This window comes from Lissotriton vulgaris, chromosome 5 (genome assembly GCF_964263255.1).
Source record: "Lissotriton vulgaris chromosome 5, aLisVul1.2, whole genome shotgun sequence".
Classification (NCBI taxonomy): Eukaryota; Metazoa; Chordata; class Amphibia; order Caudata; family Salamandridae; genus Lissotriton; species Lissotriton vulgaris.
Genome location: NC_141693.1, coordinates 1,756,952,501 through 1,756,974,926, shown reverse-complemented (window position 1 = coordinate 1,756,974,926; position 22,426 = coordinate 1,756,952,501). Strand labels below are relative to the sequence as shown.

Here is a 22,426-nt window from a genome sequence, read left to right as displayed (position 1 = left end):
AGCAGAAGTTTCATGCTGTGTTCCACCCTCAGTCAGCAGGTCTTGTCGAGCGGTATATTGCCACGTTGAAACTAAAACTGGCTAAGATTGTGGCGTCCACGTCACTGAAATGGCCGGATGCCTTACCGCTAGCATTGCTTTCTCTCAGATCAGTGCCCCACTCTCGAACAGGCCTCACACCATATGAAGTGGTGTTTGGAAGGCCGATGAATATTTGGGGGGTGCCTAAGCCGCGATTGATACATGATGTGCCTTGTATAATGATGAACGATTATTTGGCACGATTAACAAATGATTTACTTTCTATTCATCAACAGGTTCGAGAAGCGCTCCCTGACAATTCCACTGGAGAGGGCCATGATCTTCGCCCTGGAGACCACGTTATGATTAAATCGTTTGAGAGGGCGAACAGCTTGGAACCGAGGTGGCGAGGCCCGAGCAGGTCCTCCTGGCAACTTGAACAGCTGTACGAGTGACCAATAGGAAGCGGTGGATACATTCAACACACTGCCGTCGTGTCTCTCCTGATCTGGTGAATCCTGCTGTGTTGACCGACTTCCAAGAGATTCTGGAGAAAGAAAAGAGCCCAGCTGTGACATCGGCCGAAGTTGAGGGAGCCTTCCCGGACCACACTGTTTGTGGACGAGAGCGCTATAATATGCGGCCACGATAAGAAGATTTTTTGGGTTTTCGAGACTGGTTTGTTACCGCTCTGGGGTTTGTGAAACGGAAGCTGGGAATCTCAAGGGGGGGGGATCAGTTATGCCAAGAGTAGCGACACCCGTCTTGACCCCGGAGAAGAAAACAACGGCTACCTCGGAGCTCAGCACCGTATTTTTCTTTTTTAGGTGTAATACACACACATGTACATTTGAGACTTTATGAACATTTTGAACTACTTAAGACTTTGAAAAATAATTGAACTATGGCGTTTTCTGCATCACAGGACAAAAGAATACTTGGTGCCATCCTTTTTGTCTTGACGATTGTGGTAATAGCAGTGATAGCTTGGGTAGTTGAACTTGTGGTGCCTGCACGTGTACATTTGCTGCCGACTACCCCGGCTCCATCTGAACATTTTCACTTCACTTTGCCTTACCATGAAGAACGGCACCGACAGACTTATTTGAACAATAGTTTTATTCAGATCCTGCATCATACACATAACATGACAAACACGTCTAATTGCTGGGTGTGTGGGATGTTGCCCGGGCACCAGAAGAAAGGGGGCACTCCACTCATTCCACTCCCGTTTTCACACAATGGATCTTGCAATGCCTGGTATACACTCCTTTTCACTTTGAGATGGCCAACAAAAGGGGGGGTGCTTTTCCGTTTGAATAAAATTTGTTACCATGACCGGGATGGGTATCCACGAGCTGAGGGTACTCGATTTGAATGGGAGGAGTACCGCCCCGATAACGTGTCTGCCCCACGTGTTTACAGCAACCAACGTAACATTAATGTCTCTAGCTCACATGTTATTAATGTTATTGCCACTAAAGCTGATTTGTGTATACGCAATAAAGGTACAATCTCGGTTGGGAAAAGCGAATGCAATACTACACTCACGTTTGATAGCCCAAATGGCATATCGTTTGTAGCATCTCGTAATACGTATTTTATTTGTGGAACGAAGGGTTATCATCAGCTCCCGTTGGAATGGTTAGGCACTTGCTATGTATCTTTTGTATTGCCCCCTGTATTCATTGCCCCACCAATGTATCATAATGACTATATTCTTTATCATGACTTCGTGTTGAACCGTGTTAAACGTGCTGTTGTTCTGGACGACATTGACCAGACGGACACTGCTTTGCAACAGTATGTGGACTTCAATTTGGGACTGTTTTCCTTTGTTGGGGCTGCTTTGAATAGTCGAAAGATACGACGACTGACCCGTGTTGTTGAGGCTGTAGCAAATGATACTGCCATTGCCTTGGGGAATATTACTGAAGAACTTCAGATTTCTAGGATTGTTACGCTCCAGAACCGAATGGTTCTAGATGTGGTTCTAGCTGACCGTGGGGGGGGCATGTAGAATTATCGGAAGCAGCTGCTGTGTTTATGTACCTGACAATTCACCATCTGTTTATGAGGCCATTTCAAAATTGCATAAGATAGCTGCTGAAATACACTTGGACAATGGAACTTGGACTCTTTCAGGGTGGTTCTGGTCAATGCTTACCACTTGGGGTTGGAAATTGCTAACGATTTTATGCATCATTGTGGGGATACTGTTTTGTGTATGCTTATGTATTCAATGTGGCCCCGCTTTATGTTCTATGTGCTTATCGGCTTGCATACCATCAAGACGAGCTCTTGCTCATGACAAAATGATGCTTCATAAAGAAGTAACTCAAATAATGCTAATTGATATTGAAGATGAACACCCTGATTATGTTCACTATGAGGTAGCTTCAGCTAAACGCTAAAAGGGTCGTCTGTCGTAATTTGACAATGGCCGAGTTAGCGCTTAGCTGTGCTACACGTTTTCCCGCTTAACTTGGCTATACTTGGAAACGCCATTTTGTGTGTTACGGCGGCCATCTTAGATCATAAGCGGCCTCGTGGCCAGCGTGCCCTTTAGTCTGTTGTCCGTGCCATTGACCACTCGAGTTTGCCCAGCAACAGGCTATTTTTAGTACTGGTCAAGCCTGTACATGCGCAGTCCCCACTGACCAGTCACTCCTCAGGAATGTGCCGCCAAACTGACCAGCGGAGTTGTAACCCCTCCAATGAGCTGGCTGTGTTCCAAAAATGACCATATATGTACATAACGCTCTGTAACTTTGTACCGCCTATTGTTTTATTACCTGCAAATTGTATAAAAAAGCGAGTCACACCGATGTTCGGTGTGATACTTCTTGCATTACCGAAGGGTGCTGTAGGAATGTACCACCACCCCATGGGGTCTTAATAAACTTGTTCTTTGAATTTTTCAGTTTCCGTGCCAACAGTTCTTTCAATGTAAGTGGGTTATCTTCGGAGCATGTAGGCCTTGGGAACCCGATACTACAAATGTCCTGGAATCTATTTGTGGCTCTGTGCTTCCGGTTTCACACATATATCCCTAAAATACATGTTTCCCATGTTTTTGGGATGGATCTGTCTGTGCATTCAGAGATCTGTTGAATCCCTCCCTCCCAGTAGTGTCCCAGCCTTGGTCAAGACCACAACATATGTATGCCTCATCCTGCAGAGAGCACACGGGGCAACTCATGTCACTCCTGTGAAAGTAGCGATTACATTTCTCTGGGGTAATTTATGCCCTGTGTACAATATATACTTATATCACTCTGAACCTGACATTACAGGGAACATGTGTGGGGCCTTCTAATATGGTGTTTCATTCTTTAGTTGTGCATGGACGTCCGAGATCCCTCTCACACCTCCGATGCAGAGGCGTCAGATCCACTGCCATGTGTGGACGGAGTGCGTCTGCTTGCCAGAGAATAAGATGATGACCATCTCCCATAACTTGCATATATTGAAGCACTAGGTGTGTCTGCAGTTCTTGTGATATGCCCCCCATTTGCCAAGTAGCATGCAAGTTCATGAAGCATATGTGAGAAACTGCCCTGCAGGTATGCCCTCTTCTTGCGATAGTTCATTATAGGGGATGTGTGTGCCATCTTGATAGAGATCGCCTAACGTGTGTATGCCTGCCACAAGCCAGGTATCTAGATCTGCCATGGATGTTATCCCTTTTCCTCTGGGCATTCCCAGAAGCGGGATTGCTGGTGCATATGGTATAGTCATTTTGCTGAGAGATAGGAATCTATGGAAGAAGTGAGTAGCTACTTACAGCAATAGCGGCAAGGGGTAAACACAACGCGTAATGATACCTGCACCAGGGAGGAAAAAAAGAGGGACAAAGAGGCAGGAATGACCACTAGCAAGCAAGGGTTTTAAAGGACATTAAAACAAACAAATAAGAAGCAGGGTGATGGCTTTAAGCCCACAGATAGGTGCAGTAAAGTATACCTGAGGTTGAAGGCTTACGCTCGACCTAAAAGCCCTACTACTTACAAACATCTAAGGTTTTAATCCAGAGCACAGCCAAAGTGTGGAAAAAACAACATGGCTGCCTTTTACTTTTGTAAAGGCAGTCATTAGCTAATCATAAATTGCCTTGTCATCTTCAAGTACCACAAAATTACTGCACAAATACTGCTGTATACCGCTGCCTCAGATATCACTACTTTTTAGTGACTTATAAGTCCAAAACTACTGAATGGATTTTCACGAAATAGCAAAAAGGATCCTTTCCAGACCATAATCTATACTCCTGCCAAATTTCATAAAACTTTGTTCAGCCATTTTGGCCCTACGTCCGTCTAAAAAGTCTATAGATAATGCATTGGTTAAAAATGTATTTTGAGATCCCTCTTTTTTCTTTGCACCCTCTTGAGAAATCACCATAACACTTTGTAACATCCGCCAATGTATCAGTAGGTCTGCAGGTTTTGTGGAGTTTTGTCAAACGGTGGCAAAGTTATTAGCAAAAATCAGAGAGATTCCTATCTCTGGTATAATAACCCAGAGTACTGCCACTCTGTAATATATATATTCAATGAAAATAATAAAGGTTAGAGCTAAGTTTTATTAACCTTCATTTATTCTTTATATACAAACCTTAAACTAAACAAACTGGAGAAATTATAAAGTTATAGTTATAACTTAAATTTGTAATTTACGCATCACTAGTTAGAATTTACAATTATAATTTATGCACTGCCTTCAATTAACTGTACACCGTGCACCTCCCTACGCATTCTTATTGCGTCACTCTTCACACTACAAATAACTATGACTCACCCTTTTTCAATGCACTGGTTATACCCTTGCATATTTTGTAACTTATAGCATGTGAACTCTTAGCAGTCATATTAAGACTTATGATATCTGAAATTACATAATTCCTCAGAACACAATGCACGATAGAGTGGCTCCTTATAGCTAATGTAGTGTGGTAATTGATGTGAGAGGAATGTGAAGTAGTTCACTGAGCTTACTATAACTTGCGCTCCGCCATGACTGCTTATGACCTTACATACTACATCATTCATGACATGTTAAATGACATCATTGATGACATCATTGATGACTTCTCAAATGACATAATGTCACTCTAACAGTTCCCTGTACCCGTAGTGATGGCATATATGAAAATATTATATAGCAAGCAGGGGTTGACCACCCATGCTAGGTTGGGCACAGGGACCTGTTGCATGTGGTATATGATCTAAAACCTCAAAAATAATAAAAGTCAAAATTAAAGAGCGGGTGAGTAATTACTTTTATTTATTATTGAAAAATTATACTTTATACATTAAATTAATTTATTTACATTAATTTATTAATTAATGTACATCTAATTTGAGGAGTTAATGTGTTATAACATTTTATTTTATTAGTTTGAAGGTTAATTAAACATCTAACATAATTTGCATTTATGTTACCCAATAAATATTTTTGTAAAGAATAACAAACTTCATAAATTTTCCAAAATGTTGCAATAGGAAGATCTGCCCCTTAGAAGGGGAGATGTCCAACAACAAGTGAAAGGTTTCTAAGAGTAGTAACTTTATGCTCATAAATTCTGTTGTAGGATGCTCTACCCGCTCATTTAAGGAGTGGAAACCTGTAAGTCCACACCTAGGTGTAAATATACAATGGTGACTAGCAAAAAATGGACAGTTAAACCTTGGTGTAAGAATAAATATACACAAGAATATTTACCTGTGTAAATCAGGCAAAATTATTTACTTCTGCTTGTAATTTTACATCTGATTTGCTTTTACTTTCAATCAGGTGTTCCATACTGTTTTCCCCATTTATATATGATTTACATAAGTTGCATTTCCAAAATCCCTGTTGCCATTCCACAATGTCAAATTAGTTGCTAGGTTTTGGAAATGGCTTCTGACTAATTTATCTGTAATGTTCTTTGGTTTACTAAAAGTTATCGTTGGTGAATTGCTTATTTGTCTACCAATGTCCAAGTCATTCTTGAGGACACCCCAGGGTTTTTTCATTATTCGTTTTAGTAGAGCAGCTGCTTTGGAATATTGCATAATCATTTTGATCTTTTGATTGTCATCTATTTCTCATTTATTATTCCTATTTTTTCACTAGAAGTTCCTCTCTATTTGTGCCCTTTGCTTTTTTCAAGTCCCTGTCAATCTTTTTTTATAGTTTCGTTCTTTAAATCATGCCAGAGCTTACTTGCTGTGTTTCTTACATGTCTGTTGGTCTGAGTAATTCCATATTGTTCGTAGGAATTCTCTGTGAGGGGTGCTCCATTTCTAAATTTGTTGGAGAAGCTATTTGTATGTAATATGCTATTTCTGGCACTTGAATTCTTAAGTATTATTGTTTGTATCTGGCTGTCTATGATGTATATGTACTATCTGGGCATATCTCTTTTGATACTTTTGTACTACAAGTTAATAATAAATGAATAATTTTCATTCTATTTACATAAATATCTATCAAATTCTTCCACTGACAAGTCCTAGATTATGAGTAGATAATCTTAGAAAAACACAGTTAAAGGATTTTGTTTTCCTTTTCATACTTGTTAGTTTCTCTCCAGGATACTTCCTTTTCCCATCAGCCCATTGTTACATTCTCATAGATTGGGGAAAAGAAATTACCCATTGATGTTCCCCTCTTCTGATGGACCCTTCATTCTTTAATCAGATTAATGTTTTATTGACATATTTCCATCATTTGTTTTAACATTTTGATACATTCACAAATGTTGTATGTATATTTGTTGTAGGAAATATTGCATGCTTTAGTGTTTGAGGTGTGAGATATATATTTGTATGAGACTGCATCCGTGGTAAATAATTTGTAGGAGAGATTCCATTGTATGTTTGCTGTGTCTCTTTGGCTAGAACTTAGATCCTATACCATTCTTTTTTGCATACCTTTACAGAAGTCAGCATTCAATAAAATAAAATAGAGACTATGGAAACATGGCAAGATGAATGGCTTTTATTTGATTAAATGAAAGATACAGGGCGAAAATCGGGATCCCAAAGGACACAATGAATCACAAAGATATATATATTGGCATTATTGATCAACAATGCACTAATGATGTATCTATTCATATTTAATCATCATTTGTTTATTTCATGTAAGCTAGGAAAAACCATTTCCAATCCTCGATTTTGCATTTACAAATCATTGTTTTCAGATGTGCTAGTCCTATTGGTTTTAATTAACATAACCAAAACTACAAATCCCAGTATTCATTGAACACTTAAAAGAACATGACTGGGAAGAAGTTGTTTGGGTCACCTGGGATCACCTACTAATGCCTATGAATATTATATATTGCAAATCTTAAATTTTGTATTGATTGTCAAAGCAAGCACAGTACTGTCCATTCAGATTTTAAGATATAGAATTTGCCCTTCTCTGATGGCCATACGCCCTTTTATCTGAGAAGTGACTTAAATTGAGCTACTACTTCTTCCTATTCACCCAGTCAGAGGCCAAGTTTGCCACTGCAGACAGAACACATTGTTCTGTTGACAGATCCTGCACTGATTATTGCCACACCGGTAGATCAAGTAGAAATTGTTGTTGCTGAGCCTCTGGAAACCACTGGTTGTAAGCTGCTTGAATTGATCATATGCAGCGGCGGTGGTTAGGTCTTTCGTGGGCAAGTATTGTTCAGAATAAAGAAAATACATATGAATGTTATTGTTACTTTTCCAAGTGCTGAAGGGGGCAGCAGTCAGTGGGGCAAAAATGTCATAATCTGCTTGGCCGAAACACCGCCTACTGCAGGGCGTGTTTGTAGTGTAGAAAATAACACAACCAGCAGCTTGGAGGGTATTTCTGACCGACTGTAGATTTGCAAATATTTGAGCTGCGGGTCGTTGGTTTGGTGCATAGGAAAACAATATGTTGGTCTCGGAACAGCAAATCTGTTTGCCCTTATTTGTCATTTTCGCCGGCTGAGTGGCTATATAATTGCGGTTTTCTTCGGGATTTAGATTCCTCACTAAAGGATTAAAGTTGTTGATCCCAGTAGTACACTGTGTACTGTTGAGAACCATGAGGAAGGCAAACTGTTTGAGCGTTTTATCTGTAGAGGATGGTGCGCCAGCAGCATTATGGAACCTGAAGACACAGAAAAAACACAGCCATTAGATTCAAAATATATAAATACATGTAAATTCTTAGGTCATGCGCTCTTAGACCTAGATGTACACAGAAGCATTGCCCCACTGCTCTGTGAGCAGGTGAAAAAGGAAAACTAAAAAGAAAATAACGCATTGTTATTTAATTTTACTGTCCTTGCTCAGCTGGTATGGGGTGGTTCAGGGCGAGGCGGGGCTGGATTGTGTCAGTGGAACAGGGGTAGGAGTGGTGGGCACACTAAGTGCAAATGGATGTTTGACAGGCCGTCTCGGGCCGGCCAAACAGTCATGCGCACTTTACATGCTCTCCACTCAGGCAGCATTACAGCCTGGGTAGAGAACATGCCCAAGATCCCACTCCCTCTCTGAGCACTGAACCACGATGGTCAGGCCAATTACGACGCTACTATCAGCAGTGTTGTGATTGGCTATGGGGGTCTGCAAGCCTGGGTGCTTCCTGTTCCTACTTCCTACCCAGGAGTACTGGAAGCGGCCAAAGAGGGCTGAGAGGCGGTGGCACACATGTAAGTGTTTGTTTTTATTTTCATTCCCCCTCCCGCTCCCCCACCTACCCCCCTGAATCCCCCACCCTCCACGGCCGTTAAGTAGCAGCCACCACTGGCTGTACAAAGCATTTTTCAGTCACAAATACTCTGATTCCTAGTTTGTAAACAGAAACATGCTTTTTCTAATTTAACAATCCCATTTCAGAAGTCACTAAACATTTACTTCTAAAATGGGACTACTACACAATACTAATTTGTGTTGCGGGTGTCCCTTCTCTACCTGATGTATATGTGATATATCAAAGTTTTGTCACCATATTTGGGACAAAAAACATTGAAAAGTTACTTTTTACCGAGTTTGTATGGTGACTCATTTGCAAATTGGAAGGGGTCACCTTGTAACCCTTTCTCCTTCCCCATTGTGAAAGCAAAAGGAGATGATGATGATGGAGATGAGTGAATATTGGTTATTTTGTAACATAATAACTGTAGCAGGTCTTTAGAATATTACAAACTGAACGATTACTAAATATGTCAACTGATGGTGATAAATGCTAAATATATGGTCTACAGGTACTATAGTTGAATAACTGAATGTGTTGCTTTGTAATGTGGCACTATCAGTATTTTCTTAATGAAGGCAATTAAACATAATACTTCTCACAATGTCACTGAACTTCAAGGATACATATTTTCCAAAGAGTGTGGGGTGATATTGCAGTGTTCGTGAAGAGTTAGCAGTGCTATTGAGGAGAAGTGTTAACATTGTAATGCACTGCATATGCATACTTTTTTTGTAATCTAATGATACTGAATCGTTTTTCACGATAAATCAGAATACTGTGAACTTCTCAAAGCACTATTTGCTGAATTGCTTTTCCAAATGGCATTGTTTTGTATCTCCAGAACTCTTTCTTGGTACATTATGGTAGTATCAGACATTAGCAGGAGACATGGAGAGGTGTGTTAGTTAGGTTAGGGCAGAGTGATGAAGTAGAATATTGTGGGCTGTAGAGTGGGGTAATGAGTGCAGGATTAGTAAATGAGTGTATGAAAGAGCGTACAGGAGTAGTGGCAGCTGAGAAAGGTTTGCGTTAGTCATTGCCTATAATTGGGAATGGTGGGTATGTGTGTGTGGTCTACAAAGCATGTACTGATATACCCATGGAAAGATTGGAAGGGGTTGGGTACTGGGTATTTCCAGTGTTTAACAGAGCCAAAGAGGTTTTCCACAGAAAGTCACCATTAGAGAGTGTGTTCCACTGCACTGTGGCCAGGGCTAAGGCCTTGATAATGGCCTTCACACTCAACCATCCCAAACGTTGTGTCATAGAAGGTGTGGGGATCTGGCAAAAGATATTAATTATCACTCACATTTCTGTGTGCTACATTAAACAATAATTGACAATGACATTTCTTTGCTTCTGTATGTTGCAAAATGTTTAGAAGGTTGAGTGCTGCACAGAAGAGGTTGCACATGGGTAGCAGTACCAGCTATTATTTAGCACATATGTTTAAGTTGCACTGTTGCCGCCTATCCTGTATCCTGGGTCTGTGCTGTACGTTAAAGAAGCTTATTGAATATCTTATCACTTTATCCAGTGATTGTCACTACTGGGGACTGGGGTGGTAAGACCATCAATAACACCACCACCTCTCCCTTCAGCCATATCAAATCCCACTATTTGCACATCTTTGGTGGAACTTACAACTCAAGTGATGATCATTGGTGCAATTATGTCACAAGAATGTCCTAAATCTTCACCCATAGATTCACATGTATATGCAGGTGCACATGTAAGACTTTTAGGAATTCACAAACATTCCCAGGCGTGTGAACAGAAGGTACACCATGTTTGCAAGCATACTATTGTGAATGTCTTGTGCAGGACTTTAAGTATGGTGGCTTTGAAACAGGTCCTTATCAGGCTCTATATTTTGTCATTGACTTTACAGACAAAAACATGGATCCATTTCTCAACAATGACTGTTAAACCCATTAAGGTAATCAATGTCAATAAAGTAACCCTTGCCTAAATCTCTACTGTTTATTTCATCTTGCAGTCTCTAAGACTATTTGCATCTCTGTATTTTGACATGCAACGTCTGACTTTTGTATAGCACATACTGTGAATTGAGTTGTCTTGGGTGTTTGGGTGAATTCAGGTTCTGGGTGGGTACTTATGACCGGGCACGATTGAGAGGTGTGGAGCTCTGGCTGATGGCAATGAAAGTGCCTCGCAGTGGGTCATAAAGGTGTTAAGACTACAGTCTCAACCAATCAAATAAAATACATTTCACAAACCAGTCACTGCTCAGGTGGCCTGCTGGGTGTGTAACACAGGATTTTAGTTTACATATTTTATGTACATCCTTAAATACATAAGCCAAGCCTCCTGTAAAGGATTCAATGCTCATTTTAAACACCCCCTGCCTTTTCAAGTCACTCATGTAACTTTCATTAAGGGCCTCTATTCCTTCTGTGCAAAGTTCTTCATAGCAGTGAACTGCACAGGGGGAATGTAGCCTCCTGTGCAATTGCACTTCTTTTTTCCATGGGAAAACATGTTTCCCCATGAAGAGAGCCTTTCAACAACACTGGGGTCGAGCCATTTACCCTTCCAACTCTGGAAAGGGGATTAGCTTAACCCTGTGCTCGAGAAAATTCATGAGAGAGAGAGGGATGAGTTTGTGAATGTCCACAAACGTCCAATGTCTATGAGCTTACACAAACTTCATTGGCAACATTTTCCATAAAACAACCACTCCCCCCCCCCCCCCCCCCCCATGAGTAGGATTCACAACTGCAGTGATGTCCCCATTCGTGTTCTTTGATCTCCCCTGTGAATGAGTTTGCACCTGCTAGGAAACTCTTTGTGAATTTCGGATTGATGTATAAACGGTAAATTCGGTCATAAACATTCATGTACAGCCAGATTCGCCTATGTGAATAGAGCCCAGAGTCTCCTGAGATTCTCTCTCTAGCCCTTCATCTGCTTGATTCCTTCCCACCAGATATGTAGACCATCATGGTCACCCGGGTAGAAGACGAGGCCTCAACAGGGATCTTAATGTCAAGAGCTCGCAGGAGGGAGATTTGAGGGTTTATGGGCCAAGGTTCTGATGCACAGGTCTTTTAAAGTCCACAGGAACATTACAAATGCCCAAGAGAGAGGCTCTGCTCCAGAAACTGAGACTCATACACAGTGAGTGAAACTGTACTTCAGGGTGGATGATTCACAACAAATGAATGAGATTATGCACTGAAACTCACTCGCAGCAAGTGAGGCACAAGATTCACTGAGTCGAGGAGTAAACCCACACCCACTGAGTGAGATTGTGTTCCACGTAGTGAGGCTTGCAAGCAACAAGAGAATGTACACCAAGGTGGGAGACTTGCACACAGGAAGATTATCTGTGCTCTAAGATCTTGACAGACACTCTGGGTGTGAATGCATGGGACTTACCTGGAATCAGTGAGGCTGTGCTTCAAGATGTGAGAGTAACAATGAGTGAGACTCTGTTCCAAGAAATGCGACTAATAGTGGATAAGACTGGGCTCCAAGGTGTGAGACATACGCTCAGCTGGCCAGTCTGCAGCAAAGTGTGAGAATCACTCCTAATGAGAGAGACCCGGGTTGCAGACTCACACCCGATGAGTGAGGATGCGCTTTCAAGAAATAGAATTTACAGTAAGACCATGCTCTATTGAGTTGGACTTTGCCTCAAAACATGAAAATGTCATGTGAATTGCTATCCCTCTGTTCCTTGTGCCTTGAACATCTCCAATATAATCCATTTGGGTGCTTGAAGTTTTACCCTTTGCGAACGTGTTGTCTCTTCCCCATGGCCAACTGTCTTGATTATAGAGCATGCGCCTCAGGCAAACTTCTGCTCCCAGATGCAGCACTTTGTAGCACTAGAAATGGGCCAGTAACACTACATCCATAATATAATTAGGGCTCCAGGAAAAACATGATTCTGCGGATGTGACTTTTCCTGCATAAATGTGGAGTTGCCATATAATCCGCCATGTGTTGAATGATGTGTGGATGTTTTCAGCTGGTATCATAAAAACCTTTTGCAGCTCAAATGTATCTAAAGTCATTAAAGTTGCTGCTCACCAGCGTCAAAGCAGACCCTGCCTCTTACTAAAAGACCACCCTTCATCTTTTAATAATTGACTTTCAAAAATGGCCTAAGGAACCATTTCAAATGTATACTGAGCATGTTTTGTTTCACTATTGACACAAATCCAGCATGTACACGACAGAAGCTGTTCTCAAAGCTGAAGTTACTTCAGTATGGGATCATACTTTAGAAGTATCAGGGTTAAGGCCGAACTTAAAGTACATTCTAGTGAGACATGTTGATCATAAACGGTAAAATTATATAGTATATATATATATATATGTATATATGTATGTTTATATATATATATTTAGATATAGATATATATATAAATGTATATGTATATATTTATGTATATATCACACAATGGAATCTACCCTGTGAGGCAGAAAAGACTGTTTATAAAACGATTGCGCGGAATTCCATCCATGCTAGAAAAACATTGCTAGTGAATACTATTCTGAATATGATCTGTTGCTTCTGCATGCCTAATAACAGTATATAGCATTGGGAGTCCTTTTAAGGGCTGGCTTGATAGCACACCTGCCTACAAAACCTTCTGGCTACTGTATACAGAGAGTGGGATTTGGGTCAGCACTCTAGAGTCAGTATAACCGTCTTCTGTGCATTATAATCAGTTGTAATCAGTGAACACACCATTTTAAATATTTCATGACATACCCCGGTTATCAAGTGGTCATGTTACCTTTTGTTTTGGCCCCTAAGCGTCTGTCTCCATTGACCCACACATCTCATGCTGCTATTACCACATACACGACAAACAAATCAGCTGTAACTTCATTAAGTCATGTCAGTTTCTGAGCAGCAAGGCTGGTACTTACTGGTTTACAATGTAGTTCAGATTGGCCGGAGAAATCTCTGTGGCTTGACTCAAATTCACCGAAAGCAGTGCCAGGAGGCAGATGCCTGGAAGGATGCCCATGTCTCAACAGAAATCCTGCTAATTAAAAAAATTCAAAAATGTTTTTAGGAAACCATGCATATTTATCAACTTAACAGGCTGTTTTTTGGTTTACAGTGCAAGAAATATTCAAAACATATAGCTTTATACATATAAAACAAGGACATTGGATGAGACACAGCTCACAACTGTGATTTTTGAATTTTAATGTGCTCTTATAAATAATCTCTGGAGACTACACGAAAGATAGATGGAGAGAGAGAGAGAGAGAGAGAGAGAGAGAGGGAGAGAGGGAGAGAGAGAGAAAGAGAGGGCTGTGCCTTGGGGATCACAAGTGACTGTGCTGTTGTGGGCAGAGAGGTCTCAACATGACCATGCCTCTATCACACATAAAGGCATTGTAGACGAAGGTCCACCCAACCTTGCCTTCTGTAAGGGAGCTGAAGACCCCTCGCTTCAAGCCGCAGCTCATCTTGTGCACCCCTCCTCCACCACCCGATGGTAGGTCCTGTCTGAGGGACCCCTCTCTACTCTCCAGCTGCTTCCTTTTGTTCCACTGACCTCACTTGTTCCCTCACGCCAGGCAGTAAACTCTTGTCTGTTCCCTTCTTTGTGGGGCACTCTGTTACTTTGCAGCTAGGTTATAGGGTAACACAGGTTTCACACCGTAATTCACTTGATGGTTTATTGATTGGTGGGCAGGCAATGTTTGAGACCAAATGAATCATCTAAGCTCCTTCCTATGCAAGTTTCATCACAGAGTCTGACACAGGTACTCGAAAACATCAATATTAAAGGCATTTAAAAGGGGTATGTATGTCGAATGTTGTCAACAGTTTTCATTTTTTAATGTCTGTCTATTAAAGTGTTTCCCTATCATGTGAGAAGAATGATGTGTGAATCACTGAGGGTGTGAAAATGTATATACATATCTTTAAAATAAAGTGCAGAACGGGCTGGCCAGCATGGCAGCTGAAACCTGTATCTCGTGGCGACTTAAATATTAGTTGTAAAAAAGTTTTTTTTAATTCTGTGCCATGTATTGATGGCTCGTTTGGTGGCGCGAGATATTACACCACGTTTCAACAGAAACAGTTCAAGGATGTCCTGCATCGCAGGAAAAATATAATGTTTTTCCCTCTGCAGCACTCCCCATCCCCTAACAAAAGGCTTATGAATGATGCCGTCGAGACTGGCCCCAGAGTTGGTCCAGGAACTATTATCAGCCCTGGAATATTTTCACACAGCGCTGTACTGCAACAAGTGATGGAGGACGCTAAGGGAGCTCTTCGCCCTCCGCTAAAGTTTGGGGAAAGGGCATTTCTCTTAAAAAAAATGCATTTTAAAGAACGGCAACAACTAATATACAGCATGCTTCATGTCGGCAAAACCCCCTGGGGCTGCTCTGTCAATGAACTCCAGAAATACTGCAGGACTTCAATGTGTGCTACAGTACTCGGGGGCATTATTCATCCACAGCAGCCCGTGATGGACATACCTAGTATCGAAGGATGGAACGCCACTCCCTCGGTGCTGCGTATAATATTGTATGGAGTGATGATGAATGTCCTGGGGACCAGTGCAGGGCGTTTCTGCTCAGGTCACCTAATAATGACAGGTCACCGAACACTTCTTTTCCAGTCTTGGCTTTCCATTGTTTTCATGTGTAACTGGTGCAAGAGTCGTGTGTTAACCCTAGGTCTGGTAACAGGGACTTCTTTAAAACATAGTTTTTGTCAAAAAGAACATGCACTCATACAAACCTCTTACCTGGCTTTCAGCAGCGTCTGCAACAGCCATTACACACACACACATATAGCTAAGAGGAAAAGCAGGTTGCAGAAAATGTAAATTTCTCGAGAAAAATAGATTCCATACTGTACCTCCTAAAAAGAAAGTTCTTCTGAATACTATTTCCGGATCGGAGGACCACCAGTGACCGAGGAAAGACTGTGATGAAGCTGAGACATGCAGCGATATATACAGTAAAATGAGGAAGCAGAATCGTGTTAGGAAACCTATGATCCAAGTTTATTTCTAAATTACTACATTTCCTGTGTGTTTGTTCCATCCCCATCTCACGTAAGACATACAAATGATATTCCTGCGTGTACCATACCGGTCACCATCCTCCATGAAACAGTCAAACCTCCAAGCAAAATTAATGTACTTTAGACATCCTTGCGAATTCGCTGGGAGGGAGGGTGACATGTTAATAACAATAAACTAAAATAAAACTGTACCACTTTTCACAAAGTGCAAATTGCACAGACCTTTCGCAGGCAACTCCCACAAAGTAAGGAACACTCCTCTTTTGTGTGCATCAAATATCTTCTAAAACATACTGGTTCAGGAACGCCTTTCTGTAGCTGCATAACATCCTTATTGTCTGACAGCATAGGAGCCTCTGATAATTAGATCTACGAAGCTGGTTTTACAGGAGCTCACGATTTGCAGGTGACGCTCAGTTCATGTTATAATAGTTTAATTCTGCTTTAGTCAGTTACTCCTATAATCGTGGGCCCGTCTGGATTTACCACTTGTGCGCTGGCTTTACGTCTCGCTGACATCTGCATGTACTACAGTATTCACTTAACTATTGTTGTAAATGGTAGTTTACAGCACTGACACTGTTCCACTCAGTGCTTCATGTACTTTTCTAGGCACACGTTTTGTGCAGCGATTCAGGATTAATCTTAATGTCATATTTATTTATTTATTTATTTTCAACATTTATAGAGCGCACTGTTACCAGATGGTGTCCTGGTGCTGGTTGACCACTCCCGAAATCACTACCGAAAAGCTAGCCTGCTTATTGCCTGAATAGCCAAGTTTTCAGTACCTTCCGAAAGGACATCAGATCTGGTATCTGTTTGATGTCCGCTGGCAGGGCGTTCCAGGCTTTTGCTGCTCCCAAGGAGAAACTTCTGCCTCCCCAGCGGGCTTTTTTAATTCTTGGGATCACTATAAGCCCTTGATTGGTTGATCTCAGTGATCTTACAGGTTTGTACCATTGGAAGTACTGTGTCATGCACTGCGGACCCAGCCCAAACAAGGCCTTGAAGACCAGACATAGTGCTTTAAACGCAATGCGTTTGCGCACAGGCAGCCAGTGCAGTTTTACCAGCTCCTGGGCGACCGACGCGAATTTGGGAGTGCCCGAGATCAAGCGAGCTGCTGCATTTTGCAGCGTTTGTAATTTATTTAAAAGACCCTGTTGAGCATTAAGCAGTAATCTGTTACAGTAATCCAGTCGAGACAAGATTAATCCTGATACTGCCGTTTTCCTATGCTCGTCTGGAAGAAAGGGCAGGACCTTGCGAAGAGTCTTTAGAACAAAGTAAGTAGCTGAGGACAGTGCATTTACTTGAGGTCTAAAGGATAGTTCTTCATCCATTCGGACCCTGAGGTTTTTAACCTTGGCGGCTGGTGCGGGAGGGGTGCCCAGTTCTACCGGCCACCAACTCGGAGACCAAAAGTTCTCCTTGGCACCAAAAAGGAGAACTTCGGTCTTGGCCGAGTTCAGTTTTAGGCAATTCCCTGCCATCCAATCACTAACTGCAAGCATGCAGTCTTTAAATCTGCTAGCCGTGCTTTCCTCACCTCCTGGTAGCAGCGACACCACAATCTGTGTGTCGTCTACGTATGAGGTTAGGTTAAAACCAAAGCTCTGATCACGTGTGCTAAGGTAGATACATAAACGTTAAAAAGCGTTGGACTCAGTGAAGAGCCCTGGGGCACCCCACAAGGAAGTATGAACGGGCCGGATTCTTGGTCATCTAGTGTCACTACCTGAGTTCTGTTAGTGAGGAAGGCCTTTAAGATCTTAAGTGCTTTGCCATGAATTCCTGCAGCTCTCAACCGGTCCACCAATATCTCGTGGTGGACCGTATCGAAGGCCGCAGACAGGCCCAAGAGAATCAGTGCGACTCTTCCTCCACCGTCCATCACTTTCCTAATGTCTTCTACAGATTTAATTAAGGCTGACTCAGTGCTGTGCCCTGCTCTGAATCCATGCTGAGATGGATCCAGAGCCTGGGCAGTGGCCAGATATGTACTTAACTGAGAGTTCAATATTCCCTCTATAATCTTAGCCGGTAGTGGCAGCCTGGCAATAGGTCGACAGCTGGCTAAATCGTCAATGTCCAGGTTTGCTTTTTTTAGGAGGGGAAGAATGGATGCCTGTTTCCAGCGGGATGGAAATTCCCCGCTTTCCAGCATTTTATTAAATAAAGATGTAAGTACAGAGGCTATAGGTGTAGCAGCTAACTTTATTATGGTAGGCGGGCAGGGATCATGAGGTGATCCTGATTTAAGCCTCAGCATCCGCTTCCTTACCTCCTCCTCATCAGCAGGGGCGAAGAACAAAAGTTTACCTTCATGGGACTTGTTCTCTATTTGTTCGGGGTTGTCCTCTGTGGGGTTGCTCTTTGTTTGACCACCAAGGGAGTTAAAAATAGTCTCCACTTTGTTTTGGAAAAATTTTGCCAGGGCTTCGCAAAGTTCCTGACTGGGGGGGACAGCTGCTGGTTTAGGGGCTGCAAGAGTAAGGATGGGTTGATAAAGTTCTTTTGGGGAGTTGCTTGCCTCCCTGATACATTTAGAAAAGAAGATCCTCTTTGCTTTCCCTATTAGGTCTTTGTAAACGGCTAATTCCAATTTGCACCTTTTCTTGTCGGCCTCACAGTAGTTTTTCCTCCATGTCCTTTCTATTTTTTTACAGATGATTTTATGCTCCCTGATCTCATCTGAGAACCATGGGGCCGATGGGGACGTGCGAGTGGAGTGGCAGAGTTTGGGAGGTGCTAGTTGCCTGCAGGCCGTATCTACCCAGTTAGTGTATGTGGCGGCCGCCTCATCTGCATCCCCTGAAAGAGGTACCATCGTGGATGTCAGAAATTCGTCTAATGACTTGCTTTCTATACTTTTCCATTTCCTGATGGCTCTTGCTGGTTTTTTGGCCTGTCTCAATCTGGGTGGTGTGGTTAAAGCAATGTTAAAACAGATAGCGTCATGATCGGACCAGGGGACCGGGCGGGTGGCTGTAACACCTAGATCGGGGTGGTTAGAAAAGACTCCGTCCAAGGTGTGCCCTGCCCTATGGGTAGGCCCGCCACCATTTGCTTTAGATCTATGCCATCCATTAGCTCCACCAATTCCCTGGTATCGGGGTCTAAGCTGCAATCCAAATGAAAATTAAAATCCCCTAAAATTGTGAATGTCTTAGCACAGGCCGCTTCCTCTAGAAGGCTTCCAAGTGCTGCTAAGAATGGGGCTCTAGTCCCAGGGAGTCTATAAAGTAGACAACCTCTAAGGGTTTGATGATGGGACAGTATGAAATGAAAACCGAGTGCCTCGCCCGCAACATCAGTTACTGGCTGAAAATTGGCTTTTACTGAGTCATGGTAGATGATCGCCAGGCCGCCACCTCTCTTTCTTGGTCTGTTCTGAACATGACAGCCATAGTTAGGTGGAGTGGCTTTGACAATGTCAGGGCCCGAGGCATCATCAGTCCATGATTCCGTAATAAATGCTATCTTTACATCAATTTCTAGTATTAGGTCCGCCAGTTCGATACTGTGTTTGACAAGGGATCTGGCATTCAGCAGCATACATTTAACCTCAGCACACTCACCCTTCGTCATCTTACTATTAGTATTAGTGGCGGCATTAATAGGCCTCCAGGAAATCGTGGGGAGGATTGCATGACAGCTCGGGCAGCAAGGCTGAGTCTGCTGTGGGTCTTTCCGAAGTTCCAAATGTACACAGCCCGGCGTTCTGGTTTCGGCTCCTAACGCCCACAGTGTATCCCGACTGTATGTAGTGTGACCTGCCGTGTCAGTGGTGGATTGACCAGGGGGCATGGCGCTGGGCGCGGAGCTGGCGCGGACGGGCCCAGACGGGCTTGCCTTTGGCGCGCCTTCGGCGCGCGTCCGCTGCGCGTTCGTGCCAGCCCGCCTTTTGAAGGTCCCGGGAAGGAGAAAGACTGGACTGCTCAGCCCTGGCCCGCTTCAAGATGGCGGCCGTCCAGGCGAGCGTCCCTTCGCAATTCTCTCTTCCCTACTTCCCGACCTGTGAGTAGTGAAGGCGCAGAGTCTATTAATCAGCCTGTCCCTTTACCCACTAGTGCTTTTAAAAATAGTTTTAAAAACAATTCTAAAAAATAGCAGCAGTCAATACATGTGCAAATATCATCAGGTTATAGCAGCAGATATAATCATTCGCCTTGCTCCCGGCTCACGCCTCAGGAGCAGTCAGGACGAGCGCTCGTGCCAGCTCGCCTTTTGAAGGTCCCGGGAAGGAGAAAGACTGGACTGCTCAGCCCTGGCCCGCTTCAAGATGGCGGCCGACCAGGCGAGCGTCCCTTTGCAGTTCTCTCTTCCCTACCTCCCGACCTGTGAGTAGTGAAGGCGCAGAGTCTATTAATCAGCCTGTCCCTTTACCCACTAGTTCTTTTAAAAATAGTTTTAAAAACAATTCTAAAAAATAGCAGCAGTCAATACATGTGCAAATATCATCAGGTTATAGCAGCAGATCTAATCATCCGCCTCGCTCCCGGCTCACGCCTCAGGAGCAGTCAGCATATCCAGTCATTTAAGCCCTGCACCCAGCAACAAAGCCTAAAAGGCACTGGGGCTGAGGTGACAACACCTGGCCTCTTAGGAGGCCGCTTCTCTTTCCCTTGCCAGCCCACGGTAGACTGAGGTGATAATGGACAACGGCCATAAAATCACCTCTCCTTTCAGCCTCCCCCATGTAGGTCCCTACCTATTTACTCCCTCCCCATTGCCCCCCTGCCCCGTAACCTGAAGGCGATGGCTAGACATGGGATGACACTGCTTCTGGCGAGGCAGGCCCCACGAAGCAGGGGGCCGAGGCCAAAATGCCCCAAAGGCCAAAGCAACACCGAGCTTCCAGCCTCAAATTACAGAGGGTCAGGAGAGAGCCCAGGATGCTGGCGTCTCATTACAGTGGCCTGGCGAAGACATTAGGTATATTGTACCAGTTTACAGAGGCTAAAATAAAGGCCCCTGAAGCACTGGCCCATCTCACCATGCCTGACTACCCGCCTTCCCAATCCGACACTGTAACTAAATGAGGTGTAAACAGTGCTTTAAATGGATAAAAATAAGTGCAGGTACTCTCCAAAAGGAGCGAAGGACTGGGGGGTGGAGTGTGGGGTGGGACTAGGGGAGGAGCCAGAGGCGGGACTAGGTTTTCAACCTTTCCAAACTTTATATGCAAGAAATCCAAGTGGATTGTGAAAAAATCGGAAGTATCTGCCCAATGGTTATTGCCCTAATAATCATATATAATGCATTTACTAATAATGGCATGTTCAAAACTGTCTCTGAATTTTGCCATCAAAACATTGCATGCTGGAATTTTTAGAAACCCTTACTTTTGAGAAAGGGGAACTACGAGTCCCAGCATGCAAAAGCATTACCAACAAAAATCTAGAACTGGCTGAAAGTGTAAGGCATTCAATGGAGCTGCCTGTCTCATTTGGATTATGCATGGTTTCCCATACGAAACAAGGAATTTAAATTCACCAAACCAAACAAAATTGTGTTGCCTTTAAGGTGTTTTTTTGTTTGAGGATAATCATACAAGGGGCAGCAAGGGCCACCGAGAAGGACAGAAAGGCGCAGGCTTCAGATTGGCGCTGTTGTTAGAAAGGCCACCAACCCAAATGCTCTGTATCATGGGCACCCCTGCCTCAAACCCCTGGCACTGGCATCCTAGCCATGTCAAAACGCCTGGGCATCAGCCACAAAAAATTACTTGCCCAGTTGTGTGAGTGCACACTGTCGGCTGAAAGCCTCGCAGCCCTTGGGGCACTTAGGGAAGTGTGAAAGGCACCAGACGAGAACACAGACGAGCCACATTTGCAAAAACATGCACTCGCACCCTCGCGTTCTGCTGAGGTAAGTCTGCCAAATGGAGAGCACTGGGGCTCATTAAGTTCTTGGCCTCTCTGCTGAGATTGCTACAATGCTGCCGGTCACCAAAGAGGCCACTCAACTGTATATCAATGGATGCAAAACCACCAATGTTTAGGTAACTTTTTTCTGCCCTGATAAAAATTCAGCCTTTCAGCACTATACAGGTTACTAAAGAGGGTCTAAAAGTTTCAAGGTCAAGGGAAACTCCTAGCACCTTTGCTGACCTTTTTTACCGGACATATGAAACAAGCCATCTCAGAGCACCATTTACATTCTATTGGAGGAAACAAGTTATCTGCTTAAGATTACAATTTGATGAGTGGTCGAGCTACGATTAATACAACCTACAAACTATGCTTTTGGCATAAAAGTGCCTCCTGCCCTCTTCTCTTCCGCATACCAAAACCCAAGCATTTAGTAATTGAAGGACGTCTCATGAGTTTATTGGGGTTGGGGAAGGTGTGGGGGATCTGCCTTTTAAACCTAAGAGTCTACTTTATGGGCTTGACACAGGAACTCTGCGCTCTTGATAAAGCACCCCGGCTCGCCCCTTCGTTCTGCCTCTACCCCAACACCTCCTAATTTAATGTACTGTAGATCTATTTGAAAAGGCAACAACAGTAGCACTTGCGGGCCGTCTTGTCGTTTAAATGCACCAATTTGAAAACCTAAGGGGTTAGGCCCATATGGACAAGTGGATAGGCTGGACCCTATTTAGATAAGAAAAACACAAAAATGCCTAACCACCATCAT

At 43.2% G+C, this 22,426-nt stretch overlaps 1 protein-coding gene across 2 annotated transcripts; it reads right to left on the bottom strand.

Moving 5' to 3' along the window:
* Positions 1-6,993: 6,993 nt before the first annotated feature.
* On the bottom strand, positions 6,994-15,693 carry LOC147717106 (uncharacterized). 2 transcript variants are annotated; one of them, XM_086924013.1, is made up of 3 exons: positions 15,611-15,693; positions 13,648-13,766; positions 6,994-8,148 (listed from the first exon to the last, which is right to left on the bottom strand). In XM_086924013.1, exons 2-3 carry the CDS (start codon positions 13,746-13,748, stop codon positions 7,500-7,502), a joined length of 750 nt encoding a protein of 249 aa, XP_086780139.1. In that variant the 5' UTR covers positions 13,749-13,766; positions 15,611-15,693; the 3' UTR covers positions 6,994-7,499. The 2 variants fall into 2 exon arrangements, with proteins under 2 accessions (XP_086780139.1, XP_086780140.1); XM_086924014.1 differs by having other exon boundaries at positions 13,648-13,763.
* Positions 15,694-22,426: the final 6,733 nt, after the last annotated feature.

Coding starts and splice junctions, on each gene's coding strand:
- LOC147717106 (XM_086924013.1), bottom strand. CDS start 13,748: ATGGGCATCCTTCCAGGCATCTGCCTCCTGGCACTGCTTTCGGTGAAT. Junction 8,149..13,647: donor CTGAACTACATTGTAAACCA/GTAAGTACCAGC, acceptor CTGTGTCTTCAG/GTTCCATAATGCTGCTGGCG.